Here is a 12,068-nt window from a genome sequence, read left to right on the forward strand (position 1 = left end):
TCCAATTTTTAAAAGCCAAATAATATTAATAAATGGAGGAGTCTAGACAAAGAGTTTGAATATAATCATAGAGGTACGTCGGATATTTCATTTCATTGTTTTGTTGTTTTGTTTTGTTAATGTTTTAGTTTTTGTCATCGTAAGAAATTGGGGTCCCGATTGCTCAGTTGGTAGAGCGCCCGCTTCACATGCAAAGGGGCCGAGTTCGATCCCGGGTTAAGTTAAGAATTTTATCTGACCCCTCTGTCGATCCAACAGTGAATGGGTAGCTAAGTCTGTTTGATCTGGCGGAAAGTACTTTGCGATAGACTAGCGTCCTATCCGAAAGGTAGCAAACAATTGTTATTGTTCGTTTCGCGCTATAGAAAGCGGGATAAACTCCGGCTCTGTGAGCCTTTTGGCTCTAACGCAATACTTTGTAAGAAATTATTTCCAATCTTCCCAATGAAATATAAAAACTTGGCCCAGCTTTCATATTTTTGACTACGAATTCACTTGTTTGAACGGTAGTCACCCCGACATAACCCCGACATTTGCAGGTCTGATAACTGGACGAAATTATGGGCTCATTGTTATTATCATCATATATTCGTTTTTCATTAACAACAACGAACGCAGGAAAAGATTCATACTTTATTAATGTTGAAATTACAGATTAGTCTCTTTATTTTTGTAAAGTTCTAAATCAAGGTGCACATATTAGCAGGTCTGATAGCCGAATACAAGTATGGGCTTGTTTTAACATGTTTGTAATGGAGAATATTTTTTTTTTTTTGTTGCGTTGGTTTGAGAGTACTTCCATTGTAACAATGAGACCATAACAATTTGTGTTATCAGACCTGCACATAAGTGCACGTTTTGAGACGGTAGGCCATAAATGACTTTGGCATTATTATTTTTTCTGACTCTTTCTATTAATTTGTTATGATTGTTATGATTTAAATGTAATTTGATTCCAGTTGTGTATTCAATGATGTTTTCCTACGGGATATAACACAATTAATGTGAGTGCCGGAGTTGCCTGTTTCTTGATGGAATATTCATAAAAATGGGACCTTATTATAAAATAATGATTTGTCTAGGCGTATTTGTTTACAACGATGATATTCCAATAGCAGCGATTTTTTTAAAAACCAGTTAACTGCCGTACTCTGGAAAAACTTGAATTTAAAAATTTGGCCAGAAAAACTCGTCCTTTAAATATCGATCAATGTAAATTCCCCTCATCTTGGAAAAAAAACAAACTCTCTCAAACCTAGGACTTCGCGAGGTCCCAGGTTTTGAGAGTTTTCGCCAAGATAAGAGTCATTTAAATCAATCGATATTGTATAGGACGAGTTTTCTGACCAAATCTTTAGATACGTGTTTTTTTTTTCCAGAGTATGGCTGGTTAATTTATTAAATTTTTATTTACCAGTGTTGCAATAGAAAACCACTTTTTTTCTTCTCCCCAATATATTTCTCCTTTACAACTCACAAATTTTAGATGTTTGCTTGTAAAATACATTGTTAAAGTTCTTATGCATATTATATATAGAAGGAACGAAATTGACGTCGATCAGCTCTTTGTTATTCTTTTTAGACAGATTGCTAATGATTTGTTCTCACTGAATTATATCAATCAGACCATACACGTTAAAAGTTACACATAGTTTTGTGTGTTGGTAGTGTTTTTAGCTTGTCTTCGTGAATGCTGTGAGTATTTTACCTAGACGTATAGCATCAATCCATAATATGTTTCTCATACACTGTTTCAATTCGGTATTTCGTCAGGGTGGACCAGATTACAGAAATAATTTTTGAAACGTGTTTACTACTTCCGAGCCGTTAGGCCCATGGAGTCGGAGTTTATCCCGGTTTCGTAGCGATTGCTTGCTACCCTTTTCATAGAACGCTAGTTTATCGCCAAATACAAATACGTTCCACCAGGTCTAACAGACCTAGCTACCCAATCATTGTTGGTTGGGCAGAGGGTGAAGCGGGTGGGGGGGGGGGGGGGGGAAAAAAATAAAAACTTCACCCGGGATCGAACTCTACTGAACTGAGCTATCGGGGCCTCTATTAGAACTTGAGACTTAAATAGTTTGAGAAACGACTTTTGTTGTTCTTAAATGGTCCGATTCAGTATCTCGCTTACCTCGATATACGCAATACAAACTGGATTGAAAAGAAGGTTCATATCGTGTCGGGTTCCCCGTTGTATTTTTCCATCAAAATGTGAGAGCGAAAATAATTCTTGGATTATTAGGTGTGATTATTTTTTGTAGAAATTATTTTAGTGGACTTAATACTTAATGTCATGTTTTCTAAATTTTATTTGCCATCGATATAAACACTACCATCTTTGTCAAAATATTTTCTACCACCACTGCAACCTTCTGCTTTATCAAAATCATCATCATCATCATCATCATCATCATCATCATCATCATCATCATCATCATCATCATCACCACATTCATCATCTTCATCATCCATCCTCCGCCTCCTCCTCCTCCTCCTCCTCGTCATCATCATCATCATCATCATCATCATCATCATCATCATCACCATCATCATTATCCTTGCCACCAGAAACCTCCTCCATCACTTCCATCAAGATCATGATTTCCATTCTCTCAAAACAATTTCATTTATCCTTTTCACACAGATGACAAATCGTCGTAATGAGAGTTTTCGCCTTGCTGTCGAAGGTCGAGATCATACCGAAACGTGGAACGGCTCCGTTTATCTCACCACCACAACACAACAGCTGACTTGCTTCCAAAAAATGGTGAGTTAAAATCCATCTCATAATCTGCTTAACTTTTTTTTTAAAATTGAGCATTTATAAAGTACGTACAATGTACACTGAAGCTGCTCAAAGCGCTTTAAGTGGGTCCCTAGCTAACAGTAACACAACATAAAGGACGAGTATCAAATTAAGAAACTGAGGAGCAGGCATCGGTGTAAGTTAAAGTCGAGGTAGACTCATTTTTCTTTCTTGCTTTGTCTGGCACCTTTCATATACACTTGTTCGGATCTTTGTGAAGGACAAGACATGACGCCCGTTAGGCGATATTACAATTTTTTTCCGACAGAAACAGCGCTATTTGAAATTTTTGATATGATTCACTCTCTCTTGAAGGAATATATTTATCTTAACTTGAATTTTATAAGTTAAGCTTAGGGTTCACTCCATATTAATGAATCTCGTTTTGAGACCACAATTGTGACCCATCGTCTCAACACGGTTTTATATCGGGATGAATAGGACAACTACAAGTGAAGACTGCTTTTCCAAAACTCGTTGAGTCGATTTTTCTATCCATGAGATAAAGTGAAACGTAAATTTTATTTGAAGCATCAATTGGCACAAGAATTTCCTTAGATTTTTGTGAATTTGAAGTTTAAATATAAAATCACTGACCGAAGAGGAAATAATCATCATTATCACAAAAAGGGGAAAACGGAGTAGGGGAGTTTTGGAAAACCACTCTTCGAGTGGATTCGGATATATCAGGATAAGAAATAAGAACCGTCTATTATTTGCAATTCAAGAAATCGTACTTATCCTCCACCATAACGAAAAGAAATTATCGCTAAGTTTCATATAGGTGGGAAACAATGCCATCTCCTATACCTAGTTCATGACTGGCGCGTCTAAAATGGCCTTCTAATATTATATATATATATATATATATATATATATATATATATATATATATATATATATATGTGTGTGTGTGTGTGTGTGTGTGTGTGTGTGTGTGTGTTTACTGTGAGATCGAACTTGAGCATGTTGACAAATCTGATAAATAAACGCAAATGTGTGTGAACTTAATTTCTAAATAAGATAATTAAAAAAAACCCACCCCAAAAAATCAGTCTACCTCCCCAATAGAGGTAGATTGATATTTTGGGATGCTTTTTTTTTGTCTGGCACCTTTAATACACACTTATTGTTCAGATCTTTATCTTACGCCGGTGCCTGATCCCTGTTTTCTTAATTTGAACTTATTTTCTCTTCACTTTTTAATTAGGTTTTTTGTGTGTGTATGTGAATGATGTCCTGAATTAATTTAAGAGTGTTTTTTACTTTCTATTTTTTCATGTACAGGTCCGAAAGGTCGCAAAAGAGTTCCTGACAGACGAAGAGGATCGTCGGTTTTATGCTGACCGTTACACGTGCTTCCCTCCTCCTCTCTTCATCCCAATCATCACTCTGTTAGAGGTGAGTAACAATAAAATCTCCTCCTCATCATCCTCCGCCTCCTCCTCCTCCTCCTCCTCCTTCTTCTTCTTCTTCTTCTTCTTCTTCTTCTTCTTCTTCTTCTTCTTCTTCTTCTTCTTCTACTACTAACTACTACTACTACTACTACTACTACTACTACTACTACTACTACTACTACTACTACTACTACTACTACTACTACAACTACTACTACTACTACCACCACCACTACTATTACTTCTTCGTCTTAACGAAATTTAACTCCTGTGATTTAAATGAAACATTTCGGACACCATCATCACAATCATTCATATTAAACATTGCTTTCATTTTCATGGGTAAAAAGAGTCTAAAAATCGAAATTATTTACCATTGTCTCCTTTTATTTCAAATAAAATATTCGCACATTATTCATAGTAATTTTGTGAGATTTTGGGATGAGTTTCTATTATACCACCATTCATGGCTTATCAGGAGGCTGGACCTAATGCCACTCTTGGCAATACATATTTATAGATTAATTCTATGCCATTTTACCTTGTACCTTATTCCACAATGCGTTCACTTCTTTTTTTTTTAATTTCAAAAGCACTGCTTCATTTATTAAGACCCCAACGATATTGACACTAACAATACTACCGTATTCTGAAAAAAGCACGTATCTAACATTAACCTCATCCTCCTAATAGCGATGGATTAAAATGACCCTGACCTTTCCAAAAAAAAACCAACAAAAAATCTCTAACAATCTCAGATTGAGGTTTGGGACATTTTAGAAACACTCGTGTCATTTTAATCGGTCGATATTGGAAGACCGAGTTTTCTGGCTTCAATTTTAAATACGCGTTTGTTTTTGGGTTGTATCTTTCTTTTAATTTTTATTTTAAAAGTACGACAATATAGAGACAATATGAAATCTTTTGTTTCAGTTATAGCCTTTATTAAAATGCCAAAGTGAGATCTATAGATAGGAAAAGAATAGAGTTCAGATCGATAATTCACTACACACACAGCTTTGTTTTGTTCTGGGTATAATAGTGTGTGTTTTTGTGTCAATGTGCTCCACAACGTCAATACGTGGGAAAAAATAGCCCATTGTTGTTAATTTTCTTTTACTCTCTCTCTCTCTCTCTCTCTCTCTCTCTCTCTCTCTCTCTCTCTCTCTCTCTCTCTCTATCTATCTATCTATCTATCTCTCTCTCTATCTATGTATCTATCTATCTATCTATCTATCTATCTATCTATCTATCTATCTATCTATCTATCTATCTATCTATCTATCTGTCTGTATATCTATCTATCTATCTCTCTCTGTCTCTCTTTCTCTCTCTCTCTCTCTCTCTCTCTCTCTCTCTCTCTTCTTTTTCTCTCTCTGTCTCTCCTCTCTCTCTCTCTCTCTCTCTCTCTCTCTCTCTCTCTTTTTTTTTTTTTTTTCTTTCTTTCTTTTTCTCTCTCTGAATCTTTCTCTCACAATGTATCTCTCTGTTTATCTATCTATATCTATCTTATTCATCTTTCGAATAATTGGTTGTGGTAGTGGTGGTAGTGGTGGTGGTGATAGCAATGGTGATTATAATGAAGAAGATGATAACGATGATGATGATGATGATGATGATGATGATGATGATGATGATGATGATGATGATGACGACGATAATAATAACGATTCACTATTTCTATCTTTTCCAGGTGGGCTGTTTCGTGTACTACTGCCTAGAGTCCAAGATGATTACATTCAACGGCCCAGTGCCAGTCTCCAGTGTGTTCATATACAGGCCTGACCGACGACTGGAAATGTGGCGCTTCTTTCTCTATATGATGTTACATGCTGGGTAGGTCTTCAGTTGCTTTTTTTATGTGCGGTTATTTTCTAGACGTATGACATTTGCCTATGGATCGAAAGGTCCGGGGTTCGAGTCCCGCTTTGAGCGGCGCATAGTTGAGTCCTTGGAAGTGACTCTCTATTCATATTCTCTCACCGTATTCAGGTGTAAAATGAGTACCTGGTCGTTAATGGCGTTGTCTCTGTCAGAAAATTATTTATAGAACCGCCTAACAGGCGGCATGTCTCGTCCCACATGTTAAGTGTTGCTGTTGGCTAGAGACCCCTTGTTAGGCGATTTGAGCACCTTTAGTGGATATTGCGCTATATAAATGCTCAAGATAAATGTCTGTCCGTTTGTTTTGTTTTTCTAACGTGAGATGTTAAGTTGCACAATATCCAATAATTGTGTCCCATTACCTTAATGTGGTGTTATTGTGGGATGAACTGCAAGCAGAAAAGCGACTTAAAGCAAAATTAGAAATACGATATAATAATACTAGATCTAAATGGAATTGTGTTTGCTCTCCTCAATAAAGTATCAATTTAACACAATCTCTCTCTCTCTCTCTCTCTCTCTCTCTCTCTCTCTCTCTCTCTCTCTCTCTGTGTGTGTGTGTGTGTGTGTGTGTGTTTCTTTAATCTCTCTCTTTTTCTCTAAATATCTCTCTTTCTAAATATCTCTCTCGCTCGCTCTCTCTCTCTCACTCTTAAAATCTCCGTCTTTCTCTATCTCTCATTTCACTTCTCTCTCTCTCTCTCTCTCTCTCTCTCTCTCTCTCTCTCTCTCTCTCTCTCTCTCTCTCTCTCTCTCTCTCTCTCTCTCTCTCTCTCTCTCTCTCTCTCTCTTTGAACATTTGTGTTTTCGAACTTTCTCACTGGTTTATATTGAGGAACACTTCACTAAGAAGGAAGACACTAAATGGATGATAAGTGCTTTCCTTTATAGGAACAAAAGATTCAATGGTTGTCAATTATATTTGCAACGGATGTTACTTTTCTAGGGAAAAGAATTAAAGTAGGTGGATGGGGAGAGGAAAGAGGAGGGGGAGTAGGAGGAGGAATAGGATGAAGCGGAGAAGGAGGAGTATGGGAAGGAAGAGGGGGAGGTAGAGAAAAGGAGATGGAAGGAAGGAAGGAAGGAAGGAAGGAAGGAAGGAAGGAAGAAGAAGAAGAAGAAGAAGAAGAAGAAGAAGAAGAAGAAGAAGAAGAAGAAGAAGAAGAAGAAGAAGATGATGATGATGATGATAATGATGATGATAATAATGATGATGATGATGATGATGGTGATGATGATGATGATGGAGAAAAAGAAGAAACGTCCTTGATATCGCAATTTTATTCTAATCATATTTTTCAACCCCCCCCCCCCCCCCCCCCCCCCCCCACCTCCCCATTCTTTACGATCTCATTTCCAGATACGTCCACCTATTTTTCAATGTCATGATACAGATAGTGGTAGGAATTCCACTAGAAATGGTTCACGGTTCCTTTAGGATTTCGTTGGTTTACATGGCTGGAGTATTAGCAGGTAAGAATTTTTGCTTTAAAATATTTTAAATTGAGCTTTTATATTGCGCAATATCCACTAAAGTGCTCAAAGCACCTTACAGGGGGTCCCTGACTAACAGCAGCGCGTAGCATGTAGAAAGAATCATAACGCCTGTTATGCGATATTACAATTTTTTTCTGACAGAATGTGAGTAAAGCCTTTTCCAAGGACTCAACTATGCGCCGAGCGAGGCTCGAACCCAGGACTTTCCGATCCGAAAGCGAGTGTCATACCAGAAGACCACATAGCCTTACTTAACTTAACAGACCGTTTAGCGCGTTTTTTTCCAGCTTATTTTTGTTGTTGTTGTTCTTGTTGTTGTTGTCAACAAATGAATTCTTCTTCGTTCCTCCTCATATTGTCTTCATGTGTGAAGGTACGCCGTTGTCTTTATCATTTCTGTCAGGGGCCCATAAAGTTTGGGTTACAGACGTGTGGTACTAGGCCAAAAATCCTTTCTTGTATACTTTGAGCAAGTCTAGAGTAGGTATACGGTGGGCGTCTTCTTCTCCTTCACCACACTCACACATGCCTGTTACTACTATTTAATAAATTCATAGATAAAGAAATAATGACGATAATGATGATGATGATGATGATGATGATGATGATGATGATGATGATGATGATGATGATGATGATGATGATAATCCCTATTTTTAAAATAGAAAAAAACTGTCATATTTCATAAGGGTAAGGTGAGAGAATGTGAGTAGTATAGAGTCTTCCAAGGACTCAACTGCGCAATGCCCACAATAAGGCTCGAACTAGGAACCTATCGTTCCGAAGTCGAGTGTTATTATTCCACAGGACCGCAAAGCCTCAATTTTATGAGTTACTTCCCTTAGATTTTCTGTATCAATGCCCAGAGGTTTGAATTGCCCACGATTAACAAAATCAATTTGCCATCGATAATTGACAGGCGGGAAGAGGGGAGGGGGAGGATCTGAGTCCCGAAACGTGTCATTTTCAAATGAATTCTCTCTTATTTGTTACAAATAATTGCTTTCTTATCAACAGGGTCCCTGGGGACTTCAGTGTTTGACATGGACGCATTCTTGGTTGGTTCTTCCGGGGGAATATACGCCCTTTTGTCTGCACATTTGGCAAATGTATTGCTGGTAATAATGATAATAATAATAATAATAATATATAATAATAATAATAATAATAATAATAATAATAATAATAATTTAATAATAATAATAATAATAATAATAATAATAATAATAATAATAATAATAATAATAATAATAATAATAATAATAATAATAATAATAATATATATAATATAAATAATAATAATAATAATAATAATAATAATAATAATAATAATAATAATAAAATATATAATTAATAGTAATATTGATGATAATAACAATAATTAATAATAATAATAATAATATAATAATATATAATAATAATAATATATAAAATAATAATAATAATAATAATAATAATAATAATAATAATAATAATAATAATAATGATAATAATAATAATAATTAGCATTTGATCTCAACATGTTGAGTGACCTTCAATGATTCCCCACGCAGCTGCCTGTGACATAATTTCAACTTCTAACAGTACATGTCAAGTGTTAGGCGCCAACTGGCATTTTTTCCAACATCCAATGTCCATCCTGTCTTTTGAGGAATTTTAGTTACGAAATGTGATGGCAAGATTTGCTTTCATATTTGACACCCTTTCGGTCTCTCATCACGTTCAGTGTCAATTGATATTTTTTTTTCTATAATTGTCCAGACTTTGATATTGATGCCACAAACGTTAATTTTAAGAATAGATTTTTATTTCTCTATTAAGATTTAAAACTGAGAAATTTAAATATTAAACGTGAAAGACATTTTTTGTTCGAGATACGAATTGTTCTTAGAATGAATTTATTTGTTTATTTCTTTATCAATTCATTTATACTCCTTTTTTTTTATTTATTTATTAATCCATTTGTCTGTCTATTTGTATTGGTCCAGAATTACTCTCACATGGAATTGGGTTTTCTGAAAGTGGCAGCGGTGTTCATAGTCGGTGAGTACAAGAAAGACTCTGTGTTTTATCTCATTTTATTTATCTTTTTATTATTATTTTTTGAATTTAAGAAATCATTTTTAAGAGTTGCTGTTATTTCATTTAAGAAAATGGAGTATTTATAGAGCGCATTATTATTATTGTTATTATTATTATTATCATTATTATTATTATTATTATTATTATTATTATTATTATTATTATTATATTATTATTATTATCATTATTATTATTATCATTATTATTATTATCATTATTATTATTATTATTATTATTATCATCATCATCATCATTATTATTATTATCTAACTTCTCAGGTTGATTTTGTCTTAAATTGGTTTGTCTCACACATTTCTTTTTCTTTCTTATTTTACAGCCAGTGCCGACGTGGGATACGCCATCTGGAATCGTTATTCCCACAAGGATCCCCATCCCCCTGTAGGATATACGGCTCATCTGACGGGCGCCCTAGCAGGGTTGACAGTTGGGCTCGCCGTGTTGAAAAACTTCCAACAGAAGCTCCATCAACAATACATGTGCTGGGTGGCTCTTGCTGTGTATTTAGGATGTGTTGCTTTTGCTGTGTTCTGGAATGTGTTCTACTACTGAGTTTGAAGGGGGGGGGGGGGGGGGGGAAGGGGTAGATAGGCGTTGACAGACTGACATCGCTTACCAAGGTATACAGATAGATATGAAGGGCTGAAGGACCATGATTTACGGGTCCCAAATTGGGTTTTATATCACCTTGAAAGACTTCTCTTGAAAACCATGTTCGTGTTAGAAGGAAGTCATTATCGATGAAAAACAAACGACTAAAAGAACAAAAGGAAAAGGGCTAGACTGCGAAGCTAGCTACAATTCTTTTTCATTTGATATCATTGTGACATTAAGCAAGCGTTGGAATATGAACATAAGATTGATATTGCTGAAATGTTTGGCTTATGAAAAATGTGATGGAGAGGAGTTAATTGATGAAAGATAAATATGTTCCACGAGATCATCGTGTGCTGATTTCCAGATCTGATTACAAATTGTTGTGATCTCATCGACGTTATGGAAATTATCTCAAACCAACTTAAAATATTCGCCAATACAACACTGTTAAAGCAAACCCGTGCGCCTGGTTATCATACCTGAAAATATACGTGGCATAACACAGAACTGGACGCCTCTGCATGTGACATCAGAGATCCAATTGAACTTGAAAAATACCGTTCCTTCGGGAACTCTGGCAGCGAGAGCTTTAAGCACTCGACTTTGAAATCTTTGTGCCATGTTTTTTGTTTAATTTTTATTTATTTTGATTTCTTTCTTTTTTTTTCTTCATAACCTTTTTACCATTATTCCATTGTTTACAACAACATAATCTGCTACTAGTTTTTACTGGCGTCTAGAGTAAGGCCAGGGGTGTATTAGTTATTTCAAATGTCTACGACCCGAACTTGTTAAAAATCCTTTAACCTGAGACTTCTAACTGTAGACGTGTCTAAAAATGAATGGATTGAAACTTGTTTTGACAATATAATGTTTACACTCTGTTTAGTGTTTCTACACCATGCTTCTCTAAATCCACATGGCCGATGCTGATAGCCGAACGCAACATTGTGTCAGATTGTTACCATAATTGTTATGATCAAGGAAATGGAAGAGACCCGTTGTGTACTTATATATGCAGGTCTGTTGATCCATATTGTAATGGAAATATTGTAAAACCAACGTAAAGTATTGCCCATGACAACAATGATCAATCCTATAATCGCACCCGACCATCAGACCTGCAAATACATATGTATTGATTCGGATTATCTTCTCTCAAGGAGTGACTTTTCACAATGGCAAACTCTTACATTTAATTTCTGATTTTATGTTCAAATTTATTTCTACTTTCTTTTTATCTTCCTTGTGATCTAACACATTATAATTACGATTTTAAGTATTTTGTATTCAATACAGTTAGATATATATATATATGTTACCACTCGCAGTTTCCACTCTTTGGTTGTGTCAATGAATTTAAACGCACCCTTGTTTTTCATTCAGTAAGTAGATTTTTTAATAAAAAAAGGAAAGAAATGAAAAAAAGAGAGAGAAGAAAACCAAAAACATTTTTTAAAGTTTTATAAAACTTTTAACATATTCTTCCTTTGGTTTAATATTATATTATCTTTATAAACATTCAGGATACAATGCGATTTAGGTTTGTGGGAATGTGCGGCTCTCTGTTAAGAAAATGGTGAAACAAACTAGTCATGTTGAAATAATAAAGGAAATACAATACAAATTGCATATCGATGGTCGGCGGATCAAACCTCTGAAGTCCCGATTTTCACAATCGGCGGATCACACCTCTGGTCTACATAAGAGCTTTGCGCACCATGTTCTATTTGATTTTGGGTGGATCAGACCTCTGATATTCTCGATCCCCCTCCGCACCC

General features: G+C 35.4%; 1 protein-coding gene across 1 annotated transcript in view; it reads left to right on the forward strand.

Annotated features, from left to right (window-relative positions):
• The window catches only part of LOC144974117 (rhomboid-related protein 3-like), a 150,310-nt gene extending 138,595 nt beyond the window's left edge, over nt 1–11,715 (forward strand). Inside the window, exons 5-11 of the mRNA XM_078917016.1 lie at nt 2,651–2,773; nt 4,100–4,213; nt 5,903–6,045; nt 7,454–7,566; nt 8,608–8,708; nt 9,579–9,633; nt 10,010–11,715. Of these exons, the coding sequence (XP_078773142.1) occupies nt 2,651–2,773; nt 4,100–4,213; nt 5,903–6,045; nt 7,454–7,566; nt 8,608–8,708; nt 9,579–9,633; nt 10,010–10,242 (882 nt within the window). The 3' untranslated portion in view covers nt 10,243–11,715. The remainder of the gene's footprint in view (nt 1–2,650; nt 2,774–4,099; nt 4,214–5,902; nt 6,046–7,453; nt 7,567–8,607; nt 8,709–9,578; nt 9,634–10,009) is intronic.
• The last annotated feature ends 353 nt before the right edge of the window (nt 11,716–12,068 follow it).

This window comes from Berghia stephanieae, chromosome 5, assembly GCF_034508935.2.
Source record: "Berghia stephanieae isolate SIO BIC M18660-M18661 chromosome 5, UCSD_Bste_1.3, whole genome shotgun sequence".
In the NCBI taxonomy this organism is placed as follows: domain Eukaryota; kingdom Metazoa; phylum Mollusca; class Gastropoda; order Nudibranchia; family Aeolidiidae; genus Berghia; species Berghia stephanieae.